The sequence below is a fragment of the Monodelphis domestica genome, chromosome 1, assembly GCF_027887165.1.
Source record: "Monodelphis domestica isolate mMonDom1 chromosome 1, mMonDom1.pri, whole genome shotgun sequence".
Classification (NCBI taxonomy): domain Eukaryota; kingdom Metazoa; phylum Chordata; class Mammalia; order Didelphimorphia; family Didelphidae; genus Monodelphis; species Monodelphis domestica.
Window position 1 is genome coordinate 159,132,070 of NC_077227.1, and position 25,445 is coordinate 159,157,514.

At 37.1% G+C, this 25,445-nt stretch overlaps 1 protein-coding gene across 5 annotated transcripts in view; it reads left to right on the forward strand.

Annotated features, from left to right (window-relative positions):
- Window positions 1-25,445, forward strand: part of MAP2K5 (mitogen-activated protein kinase kinase 5) — a 316,196-nt gene that overhangs the window by 193,717 nt on the left and 97,034 nt on the right. For all 5 annotated transcript variants that reach the window (XM_001376370.3, XM_007479616.2, XM_007479617.2 and 2 more), the window contains 3 exons: window positions 2,343-2,416; window positions 3,373-3,423; window positions 13,305-13,376. In XM_001376370.3, the coding sequence (XP_001376407.1) occupies window positions 2,343-2,416; window positions 3,373-3,423; window positions 13,305-13,376 (197 nt within the window). The remainder of the gene's footprint in view (window positions 1-2,342; window positions 2,417-3,372; window positions 3,424-13,304; window positions 13,377-25,445) is intronic.

Genomic DNA, 25,445 nt, shown 5'->3' on the forward strand with positions numbered 1-25,445 from the left:
GCCACTTAACCCCAATTGCCTAACCCTTACTGCTCTTCTTGCCTTCAAACTAGATACTTAGTATTGATATAAGAGAGAAGACAAACATTTTCTCTTTGGATCTCATAAAACATAATTTTAACATAACAGAAGTCTAAAAATAGCAGCTTCTTTACCACTCTCATTCCATTACCTAATAACTTGTCAAGTAGAAAAAGATAAAAAAAAAAACTAGCATCATATTAAGGGATTGAAGCAAAAGGTCAGACCTCTTTAACAATGCAGTTGTGTTGTTCCCCACCTCAATGCCCTCCATTCTCTCCAGTTTGGAATGTGCTCCCTCCACATGTACCTAATGAAGTCTCTCCTTTTGAGGCTCACCAAGAAACCTTTCCTACCATTTGTCCCTCTCCTAGCAGCTAAAAGTGATCTCTGCCTGCTCCAATTTTCATTTAATTCTTTTTCTACAACAGGGATGAGCTCTACTTTGCCATTTTTTGTTTCAATTATACCATTTACAATAAGTCTACCAATGATGAAAGTGGCACACTGAAACATTTAGACTGGTATTGCTCCAACATTCTGCATGAACACAATTTAAATCATCTTTGCCTTTAATACAAAGATACTGTATAAAGTAACCAGCCAAGTATTTAAAATTTAAGATGAACAAAAATAATTCTGATTAAGGAATAAAATGCTATTGATTAGACTCAAATTATCACCCATCTTATAAACTGGCTAGTTTATGTTTCCTACAGTGGTTTTATTTGGGAAAACTTGGGAAAGGGCATATTTTAACATGTAGTACACTTAAATCCGAGACAGTACCATGTAATGCAATGAAAAGAATTCTAGATTTAGGATAAGAGAACCTGGGCTCAAATCTCTCCTCTACCACTCACTAGTTATATGACATCAGGCGAGCAACCCTGACTCATTTCAGCTTCAGCTTTTCGTTTTTAAATTGAGGTAGCTGGTTTCAAAGGTCACTTATGTTTGTCTTCTTTTAAGAATTCGGATAGCTTGTCTTCCTTTAAAAAAAAAAGGCCATATCTTAAAGTATAATCATTCAACTAATATTTTTGGCAAGGATAACATGTGCCAAGTGAGGTTTTGTAGAAAATACTAAGAAGTACATGATAGTTACTGGTCTTGAAAAGCTTAATCTAGTTAAGGAAAAAAGGCAGAGCCATATAGAAAGAAAATGAATATTCAAGACAGTATACAAAAACCAAAAGCATCTTTCTGACTGTCAGTTGTAGAGAAGTTCAGGTGAGAAAGAAGTCACCAGGGACTGGAAAGACCAACAAAGGTTTCCTGAAGGTATTGCCACTTGAGCTGAATCGGCCTCATTCTTATAGGCAGAGAAGAGTATGAGAACATTCCAAGTGGGAAGAATAGCATGAGCCAAAACAGGGTGACTGACAGGAAGCCATTAAGACTTATTATAGGTACATTGAAGAAATCGTTTTGAGTTTAATATAAGATGGGCATAAATGAATAACAAAAAACAACGTTGGCTTTCTTCATATATGGGAACAGTCATGCCCAATGATGACATGTTCATGATAATTTTTTTTTAAAAGAAAGATTAAGTAGGTAAATTGGGATAACACTGTAGGATTAACACTAGATAACACTAGATAAGATTAGTGTAGATAACAGTACAGGATTTCAACTTTATTCTGTAGGTGATAGAGAACCAATGAAGACTTTTAAGCTGGAAAAGGACTAAGGGATTTTGGAAACTTAATCCAGCGGGAATACGTAGATTAGATTGGAATGAACAGAAATTGAAGTGAGTGGAGAGCAGTTATGGAAACTAATTTTTAGCAGTTTAACTTGTACTCAAAAAGAAAAGGGCAGAGTACTTTCTTTGGAAAGAGTGCTATAGAATCATGGTTGCTACATGGAATAAGCTTGTCAAGAGATATTCTTAGTCCTTATATGACGGTTTTTCTACTCATCCATGAGGATGAGCACAGAGGGGTTTTGAGCAACCAAAACATTGTAAGGGGGAAAAAAGGAAGATCCTTTACAAGATCACAGGACCATGGATTTAGACTGGAAGACAATAGCATCAAAAAATTTCAGGATATTGATCTTTTAGAAATGAAGATTTGGTTGTACTAATAATCAACCCACAGTCCAATAGAAAATAGAAAAAATTAGAAGTAGAATAGCTGAGAAATATACCCATGTTTATGTTTATACTCATATGCTTAGGATTGAGAAAATAATCAGTGACATAATTTGATCTTCATAGATATGTGTAGCTGTTGCTTGCATTTTTCTTTTTAATTATTAGAGCTATATGTATTGAATTATTTACATTTTGCTTTCCTTTGATCCTGCTCTAGATGTGAAACCCTCCAATATGTTGGTGAACACAAGAGGACAGGTCAAGCTCTGTGATTTTGGAGTTAGCACTCAGGTAGCTCTCTTCCTCCTTTTCTTCTCCCACTACTGCAATATTTTTTATCTTCTCCTTCTTCCTGGAATTAAAATCACCTAGCTGCCAGACAAACAGAACCTCAGAATGCTAGCCTCGCTGGGAACACGTTATTCATTTTTAATCTCTGAGCGAGTTTTCTTCATCAGAATATGATTGTTCATTGTTTAATGACAGTAAAAACTGCTGATATTGTAATTACTACTTACGAATAGCAAACTTCATTGATATGCAGCTTTGATATGAAAGCGTTTTGGCCAGACAAAAGGGAGGGCAGAGTGGGAGCTGTGTCTGGGGAGCCCAACTGGCCCACAATAAAAATTAATATTGGGAGCAACAATGGCGGTGGGCCATTACAATGTGCAGCACAAATTTTAATTAATTTCCATTTTGGGCCTCCCCTGAGAACCTCGGTGATAGTGACCCATGAGCGTACTGTGATGTTGATTTGAATTGCAGCCACCTTTACTCTCAGCCAAACACGAAGACCAAAGAGGAGGTCAACGTTGTATTATGAGTTGTCAAAGTCTGTTATCCCTCCAGTGTATTTAGTGTTCATTTCATTCTAGTAATGCATGTGGCTTCATTCACATCTTGAGCCATCTGACTCAAAAATGAGTGTGTTCAAATTCTACTTCAAATTGACTTTTTATATCAGGCGGGTTTGGGGTACTAAAGCTATAAGCATCCTGCTTAACAGAATTGTTTAAGGTTATCTGCTATAAACTGTAATGCTGTGCTTGTTTAAAGTGGAAATAGCATTCAAAAGAAAAGAGAGATTTAATCATTTTTAATGCCTTTGTAAATAAATTTGTTCCCTTTTACATAATTTTTAGTTGATTTATAGGAATGATGATTGTAGGTTAAATGAGGAATAATTGCCCATTTTATTTCCACATTATCTTTATATTGTTCTAACAGACTGTTTTGTCTCATAGCTGGTGAATTCTATAGCCAAGACGTATGTTGGAACAAATGCTTATATGGCGGTAAGTAAACTTATGCAAAAACAACATTTAAACCAATGCCTTTATCTTTACATACTTGGTAATATATAATTCTTGAATTCATTCCACAGCTTTGTTCTTACAGATCATAAATTACAAAGTCAATCCACTCAGTCCGATTTTAAAAATCTTTATAAAAGACATTAAGGATATATAGGAACTCCAAACCTATCTGGCATTGTTGACTTAACTGGATTCTGTCACGTGTGAAAAAAATCACTAAGCGAATACAGTATTGAAGTACACTTTATAGGAGAATTGAACTATGCCATATTGGCCATTTTGCAAGGTTGCTCATTAATCCACACATGCTTCCAAACTGTTAGTAAGATTGGTTGGTTTCTCCAGGAATGCAGGCACAAACAGTACTAAGTTATTTGTGTTGCCATATTTTATATATGGTTATTCAGATCCATAGCCCATGGGACAGCTCTTCTAGTGGCTGGACTTCTATCCTCTTAAGTCAACTGTTAGACTCGTGCCAATTGCTGGTGACGTTGAAACATTAAGATGCTTGCCAGAAAAGAAATGAAAACACAGAATTATTTCACAAATTAATATGGTTCTTTTTTTCCTCCTTTGTCCTGTTTTCTTTTGTTTTTGTTTTTGTTTTCTCCCTTTCTTTCTTTCTATCTGCCTGTCTACCTATCTTACCCAGGCTAGAAGTGCAGCAGCCACTCATAGGCCTGATCCCAGCAATTTTTTGTCATAGAAGCTTTACCCTCTGCTTCTCCACAATGAGCCAGTTTGGCCCTCCACTCCCACCATGTTTGTGCCAGACTTCATACAGGAACTCAGTTGGCTTAGCCCTACTGCAGCTCAGAACCCTTACGCTCAAGCAATCTATCAGCCTTAGACGCCCCCACATAGCAAGGATCACAGATACACGTCACATTGCCTGGCTTGTTTTCCTCTTCTGAAGAGCATCTTGTCCGGTTTTTGAGCCTGGGAATATGTGTCTTTCAATAAATGTACTTGACTGTGTGTGCTTCCAAAATGACTTCCAGAAAATGGAAAGAACAAAAGCAATTATCAATCACATCTAGAACTGAGATTTGGTATAAAAAGTTTTTTCATCTCTTAAATCAAAAGATGTTCATTATTTTAAATACCTGGATTCTTTTCTCAAAGGGAAAAAAATTCTTACCTTGTACCTTGTGCCATGACATTCAGGGATCAAAATACAGGAAAAATAGTGACTTCTAAATTGTTGGACTTTCTTAATTTTTTAGGAGAGACTAGAGGCAGCAAGGTGACACAGTGCAAAGAACACGGGGCCTAAAGTCAGGAAGACCTGAGTTCAAATTCAACCTTGGACATTTACTAGCTTTGTGACCCCAGGCAAATCATTTTAGCCTCTGTCTGCCTCAGTTTCTGTATCTGTAAAATGGGGATGTTACTAGTACCTACCTCCCAGGGTTGCTGTGAGGATAAAATGAGATAATACTTATAGAGCACTTTGTAAATGATAGCTCTTATTGTTATTAGAAAACTGATTAATTTGCCTTTTTCTAGGTTACATGAGGAGATCTGTTAACTTCTGAAATCTTTGTGCCTTATTCTTAACAAGACTTAATCATCCTTCATGAGGTCAGGCAAGTTTGGGAGACTATACAGGGAGAGGGGGAAGCAGCTTCACTTAGTGAAAGAACTCAGAATACTGTGATGAGGGAAAAAAACACCTCAGAATGAATCAACTTTTCAACATTGCATCATGTTCTTAGTGGCTTTAAATTGCTTTAATAATTAAATTGCATTATTCTTTGAATGTACAAATCCAGATTACAGTTGTCCTTCCCAGGTGTACATTAAAGAAATTACTTTTTTCTGAAGTGTTTATGGATGAATACAATGCGTCCATCTGTTAATTGAAAAAGCAAGGATTAAAATTATGAAATGTTAGATCCGATTGGCAATAGTAAAATTGCTTTTCTTCTTGGATGAGTGGATTCCAGTCATAAAGTTTATAGTGCAAGCTAAGAAAATCAAGGTAACTAGGAAGTAAAGCTTGATAGGCAAAGCCTTGGTGATGAAGTAGTAGGCTTTTTTTTTTTAATCAGAGTCACATTTAAAATGAATAAACTTGTATCTTTCAAAAGAAAATGAACTTTATAATAGGTCTTGCTACAAGCTCTGTAACAATAATGAGGACTTGTCTAGATTCGGAGGTTTTGAACTAGCCAATATTTTCTAAGCATTGGTTACTTACCTAACTGTGATAAGGCTGGGGCAGTGGCTCTCAAGCTTTCTAATGCCGTGACCCCGCAGTACAGTTCCTCACGTTGCGGTGACCCCAAACCAAAAAGTTATTTTGGTGGCTACTTCAAAACTGTCATTTTGCTACAGTTAGGATTCGGAATGTAAATACCTGATATGCATTATGTATTCTCGTTGCTACAAATTGAGAGGCTGAGAACCGCTGGGCTAGGGAGATAAGTCCACTTGAAACAGTTAGGGAGCAAGACAGAGTTCAAAATGGTATCGTCTATTCCCTAATTGACTTATGGTCAAAGGATATAAACAAGCAATTTTCAGATGAAGAAATCAAAGCCATCAATAATCATATGAAAAAATGTCCTAAATCACTCTTGATTAGAGAAATGAAAATTAAAACAACACCTGTCAGATTATCCAATATAGCAGTAAAAGAAAGAAGTAAATGTTGGAGGGGGATGTGGCAAAATTGGGACACTAATGCATTGTTGGTAGAATTATGGACTGATTGAACCATTCTCTAGAGCAATTTGGAACTACACTCAAAGGGCTATAAAACTGTGAATACCCTTTGATCTGGTAATGCCACTACTAGGTCTGTATCCCAAAGAGATAATAATAAAACGGAAAGGGCCTATTTGTACAAAAAATAATGATAGCTGCTCTTTTTGTGATGGCAAAGAATGGGAAATGGAAGAGATGTCCATCAGTTAGGGAATGGCTGACCAGACTGTGATACATGTTGTTATCGTGCTATAAGAAGTGATAAGATGATTTCAGAAAAAGCTGGAAAGATCTGCAGGAACTGATGCAGAGCAAAATAAGCAGAGCCAGAACACTGTACGCAGTAACAGCAGTGTTGTACAATGCTTATCTATGAAAACTCGGCTGTCCTCACAGTGCAATGATGTGGGACAATCCTGACAGCCTTGCCGGGGGCTGCCATCCGCCTCTGGAGAAAGAACTGTTGGAGTCCTATTTCACATCAGTGTATTGACGGTTTTATTTGGGGCTTTTGGTTTAGTATGACTGTGTCACAACAGTGACCAATATGGAAGTGTGCTTTGCATGGCAGTACAAAATTTTTTAATGATATGGTAGAAAGAATGCTAGACTTGGAGCCTGGAAAGGCCTGAGTTCAACTGTTGGTCGACATTGGCCAACTCCCTTCATGTCTCTGAGCTTCGGCTTCCTCCTTTGTAAAATGGGGATAGCACTCCAGGTGCCTCCCTGCCTGCCTCGCGGGGTGGTGATGAGGACAAATGAGATAAGGAAAAGAACTTTACAAATCTTAAAAGGTCATAGAAGTGTCAGGTAGCGGCAGTATGGGAGGGTGCAAAGGAGATCTCCTGGTGCGATAACTCCTTCCCCCAAAGCACTCTTCAGGGATGCAGTAGAAAATTTTAGGGATTATTGCCCGAAGTACAGAGATCGCCAAGAATCTAATAAGTACTAAAAGTAGAATTCGAACCCCGATTGTTCTGCCTCCAAGCCTAGCACTCAAGACTCTAAGTGCCACTAGCGGTAGTGATTGTTCACTCCTTGAGGACAGCAGCCACACCTACTGTGGGCAAACCTTGCGTCTCCCCCAAAGCCTCGCTGAACGCTCCGCTTAATAAGATGATATAATATAATTATAATTAAGATATAATTAAGATGATATAATGATATAACTTATTCCTATCCTTTGGCACTTGAAGGTTTTCCTAGGGCTGTCCCAACAACACTCTTTTTTTTTTTTAAACCTTTAACTTCTGTCTTGGAGTCGATACTGTGCTTTGGTTCCAAGGCAGAAGAGTGGTAAGGGCTAGGCAATGGGGGTCAAGTGACTTGCCCAGGGTCACACAGCTGAGAAGTGTCTGAGGCCAGATTTGAACCCGGGACCTCCTGTCTCTAGGCCTGACTCTCAATCTACTGAGGCACCCAGCTGCCCCCTCAACAACACTCTTGAGAGGTCAATAGGACAAGTGTTGTTGCCATTTTACAGAGGAGAAAAGTGAAGCACAGAGAAGCTAAGATACCCACGGTCACATGGCTAGCAAGTAAGAGGCTTTGGCTTGGAGCTTCTGGTTCTGAGTTTGTTCCTTTTCCAAGTAGAGTCAGCATCCTGCAGATTTTACAGACCAAGCCCCCATGCGCGTGTGCATGTGTATTGTATCTGCGCGTGTGTGCTTCTGCATGTATGCATGAACATGTTACCTCCTAAATTTGGCCAGAGCTCCGAGGCCTGCTTGTCTGCGGTAGTGTAGTGGTCATTTCTTCTTAGGAAGGGTTGAAGCAGATGATTGCTGAGGCCTCCCCCAACTCGGAGGGATCTGCCGAAGGAACAGATATAAAGCCCATTGAACCAGTGAGGATAAAGACTTGCCAGAAGTAGAAGGGCTAACAGGGGCCAATCTTGTTTGCAGAAGAGTTTCTTAACCTGGTGTGCAGGAACATGTTATGTTTTAAAATATCTATTTGATAACCCTGTTTCAATATAATTGGCCTCCTTTCTAATCCTGTTTTTACTTTTATAGTTATCATTTATGTATGTGTAATTCTAAATTATTTATAATTTACATGTGCATGTAAGGACATTGTTCTAAGACTACTATGCAGTAGAGAACTTTATTGTATCTGAGCATTTACTGGCTGGGTGACCCTGGGCAAGTCCTTTAACCTCAATTTGCCTCTGTTTCTTCAACTGTAAAATGGGGATAATAATAGCACTACCTCCCAGAGTTGTTGTAAGGATCAAATGAGATACTGTAAAGGGCAGTAGCTGTCACATCATAGGCATTATATAGAAATGCTGCAATTATTGTTTTATAACAATTACTATAGCCAATTATTATAACTATATTATAGATATTATAAAAACTTTAATTAGCAAAAACTCAAATATGAGCATGACGCTTTGCTCTTTTTATGACCTTAGACAAGACCCTTAACTGTGTCCTCAGTTTTCTCATTTGTAAAATAAGAGGTGTGCTCTATACCAAAATATTATAGCAGTACTTTCTGAGGTAGCAAAGAACTGGGTGCATTGTAGGTGTCTGTTGATTGGTGAATGGCTGAACAAGCTTGTGTGTGTGTGATGAAATGTTATCATGAGGTGAGGAATGATGAGCATGAGGAATACAATCAACTTGGGTGACTCCCACCATCCACTCACTTCATTCCAATTCATGCTATAAGAAAGAGCTAGAGAAAATCCTGGAATCAGGCAGACTAGGTCCGCTACAAATTTACACTATATAATCTGAACTGGGCCCTTATTGCAGCAAGGCACCTACTCATTTTCCCACTAACAGCAACTGTTCCAGATTTTTTCCTCTCATCAAACTTTGCATTGCACCCCAGACCCCTGCTGTCTTTTTTCTTTCCACTGAAAAAAAAAAGTATCCATTTCCCGAGATGCCACTCTTCTTCAAATCTCACGTCTCTTGTTTTCCTTCACTATCTCCTCTTTTGCCCCTGTTTCATATGAGGAGGTGGCCTGTCTCCCTGCCAAGACAAGCTTCTCTGCCTACACCTTTGATCCCCTTCTATCCCATCTTCTACAGACTGCCCTTTCTGTTGCTCTCACTCACTTTGAATCTCTCCCTGTCTTGTGGCTGTTTCCCTGCCACCTACAGACTTACCCATATCTCCCTTACCCTTAGAAAACTCGCATTTATTTGATCCAACTATTCCTGCTATCTGATTCTTCTCTCTTTCATGGCTAAATCCTTAATAAGGCCATCAACAATCAGGGCTACCATGTGCTCTCCTCTGGTTGGGAAACTTCTTCAGTCTGGTCTCTAACAGCTGAAGTTGCTCTCTCCAGAATCATTGATCTCTTAATTGTCAAATGTAATGGTTTTTCTCCCTCTGTAGCCTCCAGTCTGTGGCCTTTGATATTGTCACTCACCTCATCTTTCTAGGTTTCTGTGGCATTGCTTTTTCCTGCTTCTCCTCCTCCCTGACTTACCCATTCCTTCTCAGTCTTCTTTGCTGGATATTCCTACAGGTCACACCCACTAATCATGAGCAGCCCCCAAGAGTCTATCTCTCCTTGGCCCTCTCCTTCCCCTACAGGAGTTCATCAACTCCCATACATTCAATTATCGTCTCCATGCAAATGATTCTCAAATCTGTTTATACAGCCCCAGCCTCCCTCTTGACCTTCAGTCTCACATCACCAGATGTCCCATTGAACACCTCAAACTGTAGGCTGCACAAACTCAGCATGTCCAAAACAGAATTCATTATCTTTCCCCCAAACCCCCCCTTCTTCCAAACTCCCTATTACCATTGAGGGTAAACCCTCAGTGGCCCAGGCCTGTAGCCTAATTGTCACCCATAACTTCTCGCTCGCACTCCCCCCAATATCCAGTCTGTTACCAAGCATGATTATTTCTTAATGCTATTTCTCTCTTCTCATGTGGCCACCACCCATGGGCAGGCCCTTTATCCCTTCACGTCTAGAGTGTCTCCCTGCCATACTTAGGTCTCTCCTCACTACATGGCTGCCTCTTTGTTGACTTTCTGAGGTGCATGCTTTACTATGATACTTCCCAACTCAATAAACTTCACTACCTCCCTATTACTTAAGATCAGAAGTAAAATCCCTGTTTGGCTTTTAGTGCCCCTGACAACCTTGCTTCTTCCTTCTTTTCTAGTCTTCTTATATTTTACTTTGTTTGAGGACTGAAATGTGAACTCCTCGAGACTTATGAATACAAAACCTGCCTCCTGAAAAGTCTCATTATCTGGGCATTCTGGTTTGTTGAGCTTTTTCCCTCTTTTGATGATGACTTGAAAACAAAACGCAAAGACGATATGTTAAATTTAAGATTAAAATGCTTTCAGATGCATTACATACATCTTTTGCAAGATGAGCTGTTTGACCCGCTGGGCAGAAATTCTTGAGAATTTTTTTTTTTGGTAGAATTCAACTAGTTTACCTTTATGACTTATGCTTTTGGCACGTAGATGCTGAAATACGTTCCCAGAAAGCCCAGTTTCTGGAATGATTTCACTAATTGGGCCTCTTGGAGTAGATATATATTTTGAGTTACAGGGTCAAGTTCTGGGCCATTGCTAGAGAAGGGAGATGGTTTCTTTCTTTCCTGAGATATTGAATTCTAAACCATTATAGTCCTTCATAACCATTCATTCTCCATCCTTTCACATGTACTCTTTTAAAAAAAATTATGGCTTCTTGTTGTGAAGATTGTGCTAGAGTTTGTGTATGTGTTTTTTTAAGTGTACTTAAAACTTTTTTTTTTAATTTTTGAGGTTTTTTTTTTAGTTTTGAGTTATGTTTTTCCCCCCTTTAACTTGATTTTCCCCATATACGTTGATTAACTAGATTTCTACATTGGTGACAGTCATCATATCAGAAGAACCACAGACCAGTTTCAGCATTTTAACTGCAAAGTGTCCATTCCAGCTCATCTTAAGTGATGCACAGTCTTGGGGTTTTTGGCAGACCATTATTGTTTCAGTATGTGATCAGCTCAAAACTGCCCCTCAAGGCTATACAGACCTTGCATTATAATTCCAGAATGAATTTAGAACTTCTCTTGTGCTTTGAATCTGTTTCAGTGGCTTGGGAACATTTGCCAAGTTCCATCTACCTTATGAATTCTTCAGGGTAGCCACGTGGCACTTGCTACCTGATCTGGCTGAGCATTACTGCTCAAGCACTGCATCACAACAGTAATCTTGTTTCATCTGTTTATTGAAAGGATAATTTCTGCAATGTGAGGTTGTCAGAATCCTGTTCATAAGGAGTTGTCTGTATCTGCCACCTGATATCTGTGGTTTGCTCACTCGTCCTCCCTCTTTTCCTTTTAAATTTATTTTTCTATGCTTAATTTTTAGTGTGCAATTCACCCTTCTCTTTGGCTTGTTGTTCAATAAGCAAATTTAATGAATGTACTTAATCTCATTGTCATGTCTAACAAGATCTTATGGACATGGGTGGCGGTATGCTTTTTGCCACTTTCTATATGATGTGGCTGTATCTTTCTTGATCATTATCTTGGTTTCAAAAAGAAAGGTAATACAAAAGGAAGGGGAATAAAAGAGAGGCATGTTCTATTAAACCAATGTCCTCTGGTTAACAATTTCAGGGTAAATTTATGTGAAATTCACACTTATGGATTATTTATTTTACTGATGATTTTTGACTTACTGATTTTAAGCCTTCTTGTTGTCTTTTATTTTTGCAACATTCTTTTCCCCTTAACCACACTTTTCTCCCATTGTACCCTTACTTGAAACAAAGCCAATTCATCAGTGAATATATACTGCATTCTACATCTATAGTCTCCACCTCTCTGCTGAAAGGAAGAAGGTGTGTTTCCCTTTAAGTTCTCTATGATCAAGATTGTTGAACATCTGTTGTGGTAGACATTGGAAGAGACTTTCCTCTGATGAAAATGTGTAATTTAATAGGCACTGAGCAGTCTAAGGAACTTAGACTGATCATTTGGCATGCTTTAAATATTTGTTGAAGAAATAAAAAACCAATTGCTTTTTTTTGTTCCATAGCTGCTGCTTAGCCTGTCAATAATGTAATAAGACCCTATTACCTGCCTTTAATCACTTTAATCCTAGACTTGTTATGACCAGTTCTACATGAAGAGATCCCGGCACACATTGAATGAGTCTGAGTCAGAAAACGTGTTTGTCTGGTTATGAGCACAGAATTTGTGAGGTTATAACTATGGAAACTAAGAAGGAAAATATAGAATTGTTAATGTTGATCAGATTCACTAACAACACAGAAATTATCATATAATACCCCTTATTGTTGTTTCGGCCCTGGTAAATGAGTCTATCTTAATTGTAGACTAGTTTACAAATTAAAAGAAAAGAAAAGAAAGGAAAAGTGTATCTAGTCACTAGCCTGGTCACAGGGCCCTGCTAATTTCACAGGAAATAGTATCCGGAGGTTGGAGTATTCTGGACATAGGAACAGTAGGAAGAAGGATGAGAAGTACTTCGAGCTGTCTCCTCTCCCTTGAGGGGAAGATGTGGTGCAACAGGATAAAGGGAGAATTACCTAACCAAAGTGGGTACTGTTTTTTAAACAATGTACATCTTTATCTGTGGGTAGAGGCCCTGTTATTGGCACAGTAAACAGATTCTAATCATTCTGCATGAAGTGCATTCAAAATACAATGTGAATGATGAGGGGGCCTTTTGTTGTATTTTTTCAGTACATTAGCCTGCCACCATTCCAAGGTGGCTCAATCTGTCACTTCTTCACTGTTCCCATCCTACAGAACCTCATTGGCAAACTGTTCATATTAGGAGAGCCAAAGGTCACCATGGATTCGAAGGCTTGATTTTGCCACAGCTGCTTAGGCACATTTTATCTCTCATTTTGAATTAAGGAGTAACAGTTTCAAATGCAGCATACAAGTACCACAGCCATGAACCTCTAAGAAAAACCTCAAGTTCTTGACTCATCTAACACCGTAGAATTAAAATAAAGAAACCGTAATATTGTGTGAATTAAATTTCCAGTTCCTACACACTCCATCATGTTATAATCCTGCTTCGGTGCCCAGTTACCTTAGTTTCTTGTTTATCTATTTTAAGTTTTAGGTGTTTTGTTTTCCTTTAAGCAGCTTGCCTGAGTTTAGGATTTTCTTTTTGTTTGCTTTTAGCCTGAAAGAATTTCAGGAGAGCAGTATGGCATCCATTCTGATGTTTGGAGCTTAGGAATCTCTTTCATGGAGGTAAGTTGAAAAAGTAGATATGTCTATGCATATATGCCAATAGGAGAAATAGAGATTTGGAAAAATTAAAACTTAAGATTTTGTTATGTTAAATGTGGGTATTTATGTGTACATATCTTTTTATCTTCATGTATATACATGTGCATACATTCATGAAGTGTGATTATAAAATATGATAAAATAATGCAATTGTTTTTCATGTATAGTTCTTAGATGGCTTATAAGCTCACTCTGAAGGCAGTCACAAAAGGGGAAGTTCCAAAATATATTTTGACAATAACTTCATAAATGAAACAAATATGTAATTGCCCAGGATGATTTCTTTAAAGGATTACATTCATTTTGTACGAGTTTTGGTATGTTTGCTAAAACAGCATCCATATTATTACTTTATAGTTGTGCACATATGTGTGTGTATGTTTTTGTATGCTGGTAGATAATGTAATAAAGCCTTCATTGTTTTTACCAGGGGTTTCAGTATCTCTAACCCTTTCAGCTGTATCTAGATGGACTTAATCACAGCAGGTCATATGTAACTCCATTGGAATTTCACATTCAGCATTCTGTAGAGTGACCCTTGGTCCACAAGGGCATTCCTACAGATTTATGTTGAAAATACATCTGACCCAGTCCAGTTAACTAGATAGAGTATATCATTCTGAATACTTCTTCAAGAATAGTTTCCTGACACACATTGATTAAAAAAGCAAAAAGATATCTTAAATGACAGAGTTTTCAAATGCATTAATAAAATTGTATTTATAAGGAAAAAAATTTCCTTTGCTAAAAAGGTATAAATAAAGTGTTCTGTTTTTTTTTTTCTTAAACCCTTACCTTCTGGTATTGGTTCCAAGGCAGAAGAGTGGTAAGGGTTAGGCAATGGGGGTCAAGTGACTTGCCCAGGGTCACACAGCTGGGAAGTGTCTGAGGCCACATTTGAACCTAGGACCTCCCCTCTCTAGGCCTGACTCTCAATCCACTGAGCTACCCAGCTGCCCCCTCTGTTTTTATTAAACCATGGTCTCATGTCCCATTTCATACAAGCAAAGCAAAGCGAATATGTATATATTAGTGATAGTCTAGCAATACTAATAATAATGGTCAAATACTGTTTCTAGCAATTCATAAGGGTTCTGGGTAAATAATCCTATTTCAGGAACTGAAATCACAAACATTTTGTATTTTTAGGAACTAGACATATCCTTTTCATGTTTTCCATATTTATCATCAAGTATACTATTAAATCCCTACTTGTTATGCAGAGTAAATGAAATAGTCCATTTCTGCCCTCCACTAACTTTCATAGTACAACTATTAAGTTCTCTGGTATTGACAAGAACTAACATATGGTATGATGTAATTAACTGCCTTGTTACAAATATTTAAAAAAAAAAACCAGAGGAAGTATAGCGTTATAGGGGTCCCTAACTAATAACTTAATTATTTATAATGGATAAGAAGTTTTGCTTTGGGTGTTCTGTAGGTTTTGTTAATCTATGAATTTAAAGCCAATAAAGAATATCTATAAAAATGCTAACAGATTTGCTCCATTTATTGTCTGTTATATGCCTTCAAATTTCCTCTATAAATAGTCCTAGGAAGGTCTATCTTAGCACAGGCTCATGCCAGACTTTCTGTGGAATCATTCCTCCTATATCATTCTTTTTCATTTTGTCAAGTGATACTGTTTATAACCTTATGTTGTCCCTCCTCAGTAGCACTTTGCAAATAAGCTTATATCTAGTGTTGTCCCTTTGACTGCCATATTTTTCTGTTTGATCAGGAAATCTAGTGATTTCTGAGCTTTTTTGGTTTCCTAATTATCCATATCTCGTCTGTGTGTGTGTGTGTGTGTGTGTGTGTGTGTGAGAGAGAGAGAGAGAGAGAGACAGACAGACAGACAGACAGACAGACAGACAGAGGAACAGAAGGTTAGAGAAACAGATATAAGTAGGTTGTTTGCATAGCTCACACTATGGTACTTTAAATTTGGAATCTTTGTCCAATATTTGGACATAGATTTTTCCTCTCATCTTTACCTTTTTTTCTGATTTAATATTGATTTTTTAAATGGTTACTTCATCAGTAATTTTCCATTTCCTCTATGTTAAGACAAAATCAGTTTAATTTTTTGGTCTCTGTGTCCAATGCTTTCTACTTTCTTTTTGAAGAAAGTCTTCACGACATATAGGCAAATGAAGCCTTTGAATCATCTACAAGTCTTAGATCTTTCATGTCTAATTTTAAACTATATTTTCCAACAAATTTCTCACCCCTTCTCTTATCTTCTTTGCTTTGGAGTCACTGAGGATTAACCTATAAATTAACGTGGTTTGAAGGATCTTGCCAAGATTTTTGTAGAATCTCTTTGTCTTTTCAGTCTTTGCAGTGCTAGCTGCAGGTATCTTCATGGTGATCTTTTTGTTTATACTCATCATAATCATTTCAAGGCAAGGTGATTAAGATTATGTTTCTAGATTATGTTTCGCTGCGCCTTTGGGTACATGATGAAATAAACGTCACCAATCATTTCATTTGTTTCTTCAGCTACTCCAGATAAAAAATAAACTTTTCTTCCTCTTGAGAACTTTTTTCTTCTTTATGATATTAAAAACAAGATGAAAGGAGGGGCAGTCAGATGACTCAGTGGATAGAGACCCAGACCTGGAGATGGATAGTCCCAGGTTCGAATCTGGACTTAGACACTTCCCAACTGTGTGACGCTGGGCAAGTCACTTAACCCACATTGCCTAGTCCTTCCCATTCTTCTGCTTTGGAACCAATACACAGCATTGATTCTATAATGGAAGCTAAGGGTTAAAAAAATAAAATAAAATAAAATAAAATCATTAGAAAGTTGACCCAAGAAAAAGGTTTGAAGAACAAATCTTTTCAGTATCATCTTTTCCATATAAAAGCCCCTGAAAATGAAAGTAAGATATGTATCTATGTATTGTTAATATTCTAAACGTGTGATGTTCAAATTACTTCTTGAAACATCCTCATAGTACTTGAAAAGGAAGAGATAGCAGTTTTCTTATATATTTCATTCCAATTGACCTATGTACCTCATATTTGTAGAGATGACTCAGAGCCAAAATGTGATACCTAAGTAGTGGAAAGAGAAAACCAAAAGTAGGATATCCTGTATATGATCCTAGTTGGTCCCCATCAGAAATCCAAGGGGAAATAAAGCACCAGATTTTTCAAAAAACCCTGAAGTTTATTAAGAAAAAATAAATTCTATTTGTGTAGCTCTTCTTCTCAAAGTATTTCCAGATAAACCACCTCATTTGTTCTTCTAGAATAACTGTGTGAGCTGTAAGAATGAAGGAACTAATTCTAATTTTTGAGACTGGGAAACTGAGGCAGAGCAAAATAATTTGCTTGAAGCCACACAGTAATCAAGGCAATTTGTTGGGGGGAAATTTCCCCATGGAGAACTCCATGGACTCTCCAAACCCTCCATGAAGCTCTTTGGTATAAGAACCAGAGGACAGCCTTCCTCTTTAAGCCTCTTCCTTGATGGTTTGTTTCCTATTTCCCCTTGTCACCATGTAGTTATTCCAGTTAATGATTGGTCTAATAGAATATTATGCCATCTAAAATGTGGTATTTAGAAATCAGCAAAGAGACAGATGCATTTGTATTTTAAGTTTTCAAAGTCTAAATAGCAGACAGTGTATTATACTGAAACAATTTGCTCCTCTAGTTTGTGAAGCATAGATAGTGCTTTTCCAGGGTTTTAGTAACCTTGTGTAGAGTTTAAAATTGACTTTTAGATGGAAGCTCTCCTTCATAAGGAAAAAAAAAATGGGATCATTCCTTTGACTGGAACACAGTCATTGCTAAGGTTCACCAAGTAGAAAAGAGAGTGGTGCTACCATATTGCTTGTTTTAGCTTACTTGGTTCTAGCAGTGTTTTGTGTGAGGAGTTTTCCCCTGAATGTCTCACACTAGTTAGACCCTATTTATATGTAAGAATGATATACTCTTAAACTCCATTTTTAGTAGTAAGAAGACCCTTTCAGTTATAGCCTATAACATTATGATCTCTTATGTCTCTGGACAAAACTCAGATGCATTGCTATGGTACAGATTCACAAAAATTCAGTGTAAGAGAGTTAACAAGAGGTTTAAGTAGAATTATAATGCAAAACTCATGAACTAGGACAAAATGGAAGAACTAATCCTGCCCCAGGATATTCGTGTGCATCTCATGGAAAATAAGTGCATGTGTGAATCAGTTCAGTTGAGGATTTCGTGGGATATAGTCTTATAGTATATATATCTATATACATATATATATATATCACTTCAAAATTGAATTTTAAAATGCAAAGATGTGTAATATATAACTGGGGACTAATTTTAGACAAATGATTGTTCATTGATTGAGTTTTTGTTTTACAGTTGCCCATTTTGCATTTAATATCTTTACTCGGCTTATTTTGGGCACCTAAACACTTTGGTTCACAATTACTTAGTTCAGCACTTACATGTCACCTTTAAATCTCTAGGGAAGTGGGTCACTCTTGGTTATCACTCATCAATCACTGAATATTATTGCTTGTGGTGGGAGTAGAGAGCTTAAAGATCAAGTATACATATGCTACTACCTGAAAACTCAAAATTAGGAAAATAAATAATAACCTTTTAAGGTAGTTTAATTTAGCTTTTAAAAAATCTATTAGCTTTGGCCAAACCTCCTAGGAATATTAGTTGAGGAAAGGGATTCTATGTGTGCCTCTTGCAACTAAAATACACTTCCTTTTTAATAAAAACAAATATGGTCTCTATTTGTATTAAAAATAAAAATAATATAGAATACCCACATTATAAACATTCAGCTAACTCATCTTGCATTTATCGTGCTCTATACCAGTTACGTATTTATCCTTTAAAAAAAAGGGGGGGAGAGAGCCATTTCACTATTTAATATATTCTTGTTTGTGGTGAACTTGCCCTTAGAGTCTATTTTATGGTTTTTGCTTTAGGGTTCTATATGGAGGGGTATTTTAAACCTTGTTAAATTGATTGTCGACAATCTTGACAGGCATTTGCACCATACCTGATATCAGGCAAACATCCTTAGTGCATGCATTTTGCTCTTTTCACTCAAGTGTACTCTCTCCCTTTGTTTTTCTTCTACTTTATGCTGTCTCCTGAGCCACGCTCACAGAACAATTTGGCTCCGTGTGCTTTGTTAATTGGTATGTCATCTGATCCTTTGAGACCTCTCTTCAACATGATCACTGTTTTATTGAAGTGGCTTGAGTGATGTGTTAAATGATGAAAGCAAGGACAGCGGTTTAGAAAAATGTCTCAAGATAGGTGAAGAAGATACTCAGGGCGCCATACAAGGTCATGGTCATTAAAGTAACACCATCAATTGATGTGGGGATAGGTGGTATTTCTAGGTTATGTTCTACTAGCAAAGAGTAGAGCTAGAGTTTATTCTAGAGTTTTATATTTCTCTTTCTGGGTTTAAAAAAAATCTAAGAAGCTCAGCCTTGATATTCCTATATCTATAGTCATTTACTCTTTTTTTTTTCTTCAAGCTTTACCTTCTGTCTTAAAATTGATACTAAATAATTAGTTGTAAGGTAGAATAATGGTGAGGACTAGGCAATTGGTGTTAAATAACTTGCCCAGGGCCACATAGCTTGGAAGTGTCTGAGGTCACATTTGAACCCAGATCCTTCTGGCTCCATGCCTGGCTCTTTACCCAATGAGCCTCCTAACTTCTCCAGTAGTCATTTACTCTTAAATACTTCCTAAGTATCTCCTTAACACCTGAACATCACATGCCTTTAAAAAGGAAAAAAAAAACAACCCTTTTCTTTACATGTCTTACTTTCTGATACTAAATATCAATTCTAGGACAGAAGAATAGTAAGGGTGAGGCAGTTAATGTTAAGTGACTTGCCCAGGGTCATACAACTGGAGGTGTCTAAAGCCAGATTTGAATGGCATATGCCTTTTAAGTGTCAAATGTATGTTACTCAGTGCTATCATGTATTGATTAGTCTTGCCATCTTTTCAAAGTAGGAATGCAGAAGTTTTCTTGGCTTCCTAGCTAATAGGAAAATTCACAATTAGAAAATTAAACAATGACCTTTTGAGATATTTTAATTTGGTTTAGAAAAAATGTTTTAATTAGTTTTGGCCAAACCTCCTAGTAACTGAATGTTAATAGATGAAGAAAATATTTCTGAATTGTAAGAAGCATAGACCCTAAACTGTTGTGTATTTTAATGCCAAATATTTTATTCAAGTATTTACAGATCTTTGGTAGATGTGGAAATTTATAGATACTAAATTAATTAATTCAAAGCCTGTTTTGACTCATAAGACATTCCTATTTTCATTTAATTGCTTTTTTGAGTTTCAGAATAAAAGTGGTTTCACATGTTTCCATTGTGGATACTGTAAGTTATATATCAGTCTTCATTCTGAAGTCCAGATTTTCAGAGCCATATCTCTTTGCCATAACATTTATTTATAAGAGGCAAAATCCTGATTTATACGAAGATAGTCAGGTTGTATTTCCATTTTTATGTTGTAACAGTAGGAGAAGTATATCTCTATTTTATGTATCTGGAGATTTTTCTCCCCTTCTTCCTCCTCCCCCTTAGTATTTCTACATCATGGAACTCCTTCATTTTTCTAAGTGACATTTGGCAGGGCTTTCAACCAGAATGTGAGTTTTTGTTGGGGAAATGGAAAACAACAGAGTTACACATAGAGATCTGATTTGTTTCCAAATAGGTTTTAGCATAAGAAGTGAGAGCAGTCTGGTATAGCGATCATATTCTTGGGAAATCTTAAGAACCAGCTCTATTGCCCTATTTGCCATCACACTAAAACAAATAAATTAATGTCAAAACATACTCATCAAAAAGGTGTATAGATGTTTCACACTGTTAGCAGATGCCTAGGACACAGTGTGAATTAGATGAAATAAAAATGGGAATATTTAAGAAATATGTGTAGCCTAGGGCAGTGTTGGCAAATGTTTTCAAGTACACATGCCCAAACTGCAACATCAAGCTTCCTGTGAGCCCCCAGCTTTACCCCAGAGAGCAGAGGGAGGAAGTGCTCGCTTTGGATGGCTGGACAGAGGGGTGGGACATACAAAAAATGTCCTCGGGCTCTGGGAAGAGGGGGAATGGAGCAACTTCCCTGTGCTGGCCCAGCACAGGTGCCAATACTTTGCCAATACTGGCCTAGGGCATGGCATCCTTTTGAGTAGTCAGTAGTTCTGCCATCACTATTAAGGTGGAAGTTAGAGGTATTGGGATTATATTCCTAAACTCTGAGCAAAATATGGAAGGAAAACACCACCATACTCCCAGATTTCCTTTGGGATCAGTCAGTCAGAAAAGCGAGCTAGAGGACTTCCAGCTTAATAAGGACGGTTCTGTTATCCATTAGTTTATCTAGACATAACTAGAAGAGTGATATATCTAGATTCAATAGGTATAAATGATGAGGTGTAAGCAACCTAGCCACTTGTTTCATATGTACATACTTCACCCATCTTGAAAGACATCAAGGATTCATGATTTCCTCAGGATAGATAATGCCCATACTTGTGTAGGTGTCGAAGTCATATGCTTCACCCTAATAAATGTTTTTATGTGTTTCTGGGAGCAGAAACATTCAACTTCCTGTGACCCTCCTTTTGATGATTAATCTCTTCTAACTACTTTGACTGATCCTTAGGCAACAGACATATAGAGTGTCCCAAAAAGTTTTGGCATAGTTTTAAGCTATTAAAGATATTTAAACTATTAAAGTTTGAATTACAGCAAGGCTTTTGAAACATCATTTGTAGTCTGTTCCTGGGTCTGTTTTTGAAACTTTTCCATCGTAGTCAGAACTATCAGAGCTTGTGCCTCACTAGCCTAACCTTCAAGAAACCAGGGGCTATTCTGAATTTGGAGTAGGACTTTAGTGGAGGAATTCTGAAACATTATCATAAAATATTTATTGAGCTTTAATTGAGTACCTAGCACTAAATGAGATACTTTGGAAATGTTGCAATAATTAAACACCATCTCCAGTTCTGAGGAGTTATATTTAATAAAATATATATACCGTAGAACTCAAATATCAAGTGGTATATAACCTTACTGTTATTATTAGGGTAAATTAGAATATTCAATTTGATTATGTGATATGCAGTTTTTTAACCCATTATGCAAAAAAGGCCAAATTTTAAGGAAGGAGTACTAAGTGACCCAGTGGATAGAGCACCAGGCCAATAGTCTGGAGGTCCTCGGTTCAAATTTGGCCTCAGACACTTAGTAGTTGTATGACCTTAGGCAAGTCACTGAACCCTAAATGCCTAACTCTTTCCACTCCTCTGTCTCAGAATTAATACTAAGAAGGTAAGGGTCTAAAAAAAGAAAAGGACCAAATTTTAAACCCAAATACAAGTAGCTGATTGCCAATGATTTTTGGGTGTTCTGTAATAAGAGCTGGTAATCTTTATTCCATTGCTATCAGCTTTTCTATGTCATAAAATGCCATTCTCAGAGTTGGCACTGGTTGATCATACTGTCAGCACAGGTACTAAGGCGAACTCTATTCAGAATTACATATAGAAACTGGATCTGATTCCTGTATGTGCCCTATATACTGGTGCAGCTAATGGAGAAATTTCCTCCTTCATCAGATTTGTCTTTGGGGAGCCTGTGGGGGGCAAAAAGGTCAAAGAGGAGACACATCCAAAAGTATAAGACATGTAGAGTCAGGTTTGTTGAGGAATAAAAGAGAAGTATGAGAGTGGAGCTAGAACTCTGTGGGCCTTTGCCCCTTTGGCTGAAATATGATTGTGCAAAGCAGCATCTGCCATCCATCCTCTCTGGCCCCTAATCCCATAGTGGGCTTACAGCTCAGTTTTAGCCAAGTTTTCTCCATTGGCTATTTTGGGAGTTTTGTTGTTTGTTTCTTTGTTTCTCTCAAACTATTGCAATTTATTGCATACTGAAGTTAATATTTACTGGAGGTAGATAGTGTAACATTTAAAATTAGTTTCTGTGCTAAAAGTATTATATTTTTATGAGGTTTATTAAAGATTTAAAAATATAGAAAATACAAAATAAGAAAGCACGTTCCTAGGAGGTCCGAAAGGTCCATTCAATTTCACTTACTGCATTCTTGCAATCTCCAAGTACAGGAAGAGAGCCAGTAGTCTTTACAGCCAGTTTAAATAGAAATTTTGATCTTGCCCAGGTGGGGATCTTAGTGAGATTAGAGGGCATCTTGGGAACTAGAGCAAGGACTTCTGGGGATTGAAGTCTGGGGTTCAAATCTCCATTTTTACAATAGGTTAGCTATTCTAGGATTTTACTAGATATTTATTTTAGACCAATTTTAAAATTGTGGCAATAATATATACATATATGTGTAAAGTATATACTCATGCATACACATACACAATGTAATTATGTATAATACATATAAACACATATGTTATAAAGAATGTATTTACTCAATGAGCTGATCGACAAATATCTATTAAAAATTGCAGAGTTTTGAAGGCAGCCAATGGATTCTAAGAGGAAGAGAGAAAGCATTTTAATCAAATAAATAGAAAAACAGAAACTGAATGCCATAATTATGATGAACAATCTTAGCCTGGAAGAGAGTTAAGGAAATGTACCTCCTTCCTATCAATGCCAAGCTGATGCATTAGGTATATGAGATATTTCATTTATTGTCAGATGTAAATTACAAATTGGTTGGTCTTATTACAGTTTTGTTTCCCCTTCCTTAATTAAGCTTTTGTTACAAGGGAAGGCTCACTGGATAAGGGAGAGGAAATATTTGGACACAAATGTGATATAAAAACAAAAGAGATAAGTAAAAACATTTTTTCAAGAGAAAAGAGCTGCACAGTAGTAGAGTAGATATAATGGCAGATAATGAATCCTCCATCATTGTTGTTTTATTGTTATTCAGTTGTGTCCAACTCTTTGTGATCCTGTTTATAGTTTTCTTGATAAGAACATTTCTTCCTCCAGCCTATTTCAGCCATGAGGAAGCTGAAGTAAAAAGGGTCAAGTGACTTTCTTAGGACCACATAACTAGAAAGTGTCTGAGGCCAGATTATTGAACTCAGGATGAGGAATCTTCTTGACTTCTGGCCTAGTACTCTGTCCATTGCACCACCTGGCTGCCCGCTGTCCTAAGAAGTCTCAAAGCAGAGGTTGGTGCCTATCTGCCAGGAATGCTGTGGAAAGACTTCTTCCTTGACCTCTAGTGACTTCTCATGTCTCTTCCAAATCTAGACTTCCATGATTCTGTGATACTTCCTTGACTAACATTTTAACATCTCTAGGAACTTTATTAACTTTTGACCTGGACTCTATAAACAGTATCAATAGTCAAATTAATTATCCCATTAAAAGATGTGTCAAATTCCATGAACAAGTTATATACCATGTTTGTGCACAGACTTGACCCAACATGGTACTTTTTTTTATACTTAAGTGCTTTCATATCCCTGATTTCTTTTCATCTTTATGATGCCTCATGAGGTTTTTTTTTTCAGTTTTCCTGAGAGATGATTGCTAACCTCTGCTTTGATACTTCTTGGATGGAGGGTATCAAGACAGCAAAGTGGCATAGTGGATAGAGTGCTAAGGCCTTGTAGTCAGAAAGATGCTTACTGGCTGTGTGATCCTGGGCAAGTCCCTTAACCCTGTTTGCCTCAGTTTTCTCATCTTTCAAATGACCTGGAGAAAGAAATTGGAAACCACTCCACTATCTTTGCCAAGAAAACCCCTAATGGGGTCACAGAGTCAGACATGACTGAAATCACTGAGCAATAACAACAATGAATTGGATAGGGCTGGTATTATCACCCCCATATGGCACAGGAGGTAATGAAGGTAATAAATATAATGTTATAACTTGCCCAGGGGATACAAAAACAAAAAACAGTAATAAAACTTACTTAAAAGCAAACTCTTGTTCAAGGTCACCAGACAAATTAACTGTTAGGTAGAACCCAGTTTTCCTGACTCCAGCTTCCTTACTCCTTTCACTATATTATGGAAGAGGGAACATAGATAGGGAAAAAAAGATGCCAGTGCTGTCTTGACTGAAATAAGTATTCATAAGGCACATTGCAATTCTTAAAGCTTTATGCACAAAGTTAGTTGAAAAAAGTCAAATAAAAAATAGGTATTTTGTAAAATCTGATACCCGTGTTACATGTTTAAAAGAAATGCAGAAAGGCTGCTTAGTCTTTGATATGTCTTCTACAGCAATATATTTGTAATAGATTATACATCAGCAAAGGAGATTTCTAGATTTTTGCTATTTGTAGCAATCTGCCAGGAGCTTTCCCTTAACCTCTAGGTGAATGTCTTTGTCATATTCCAACTCCCCAAAGGTAAAGCTGAATTGCACAAATGCTGGAAAACCGCAGCCAACTGCATTGGGTTCCTTGCACCTGGCAGAGCAAGGCATTGACCTCACTTGATTCTGACTTAATTGATACTTCAATTAATTAATTAATTCCAGATACTTCAAGTATCTGGAGATTATCAGAACCCTATAGATTAGGGCATTTTTTGAAGACTGTTCCTCTGCAAAACATAGAGTTCAGTGCTCATTGTTACTAGACTGAATGAAGAGGAAGTTTTTATACTGAAATATTGATTTAGAAAGAGCATTGAATGCCTATCCAGACATATGCTTCCAGCGGTTCCTATTGTGCTAATGGCTGCCAACTACTAGAAGACACAAGATCAACATTAAATAAATATATTAAGAGCACCATTTCTTCTCTATCATGCTTGGAGATTTCAAGTACTTGTTGAATTAAACAGAGATAGATTGGAGTGCTTTGGGATGCTATAAACTTGAGCTTTTCTCCATGTTGTAGCTTAACCTTATTTATTTATTTGTGGCACTTACTTTCTGGTCTCAGTATCAAAAATTAATCTTATTTGAACTAAGAAAATTCATTGCAGTTTTAAAAAAGAAGAAACTATCCATTTAACCAGTGATGCTTAAATATGAAGAATAGTCATTTTGCTTGTTAACATA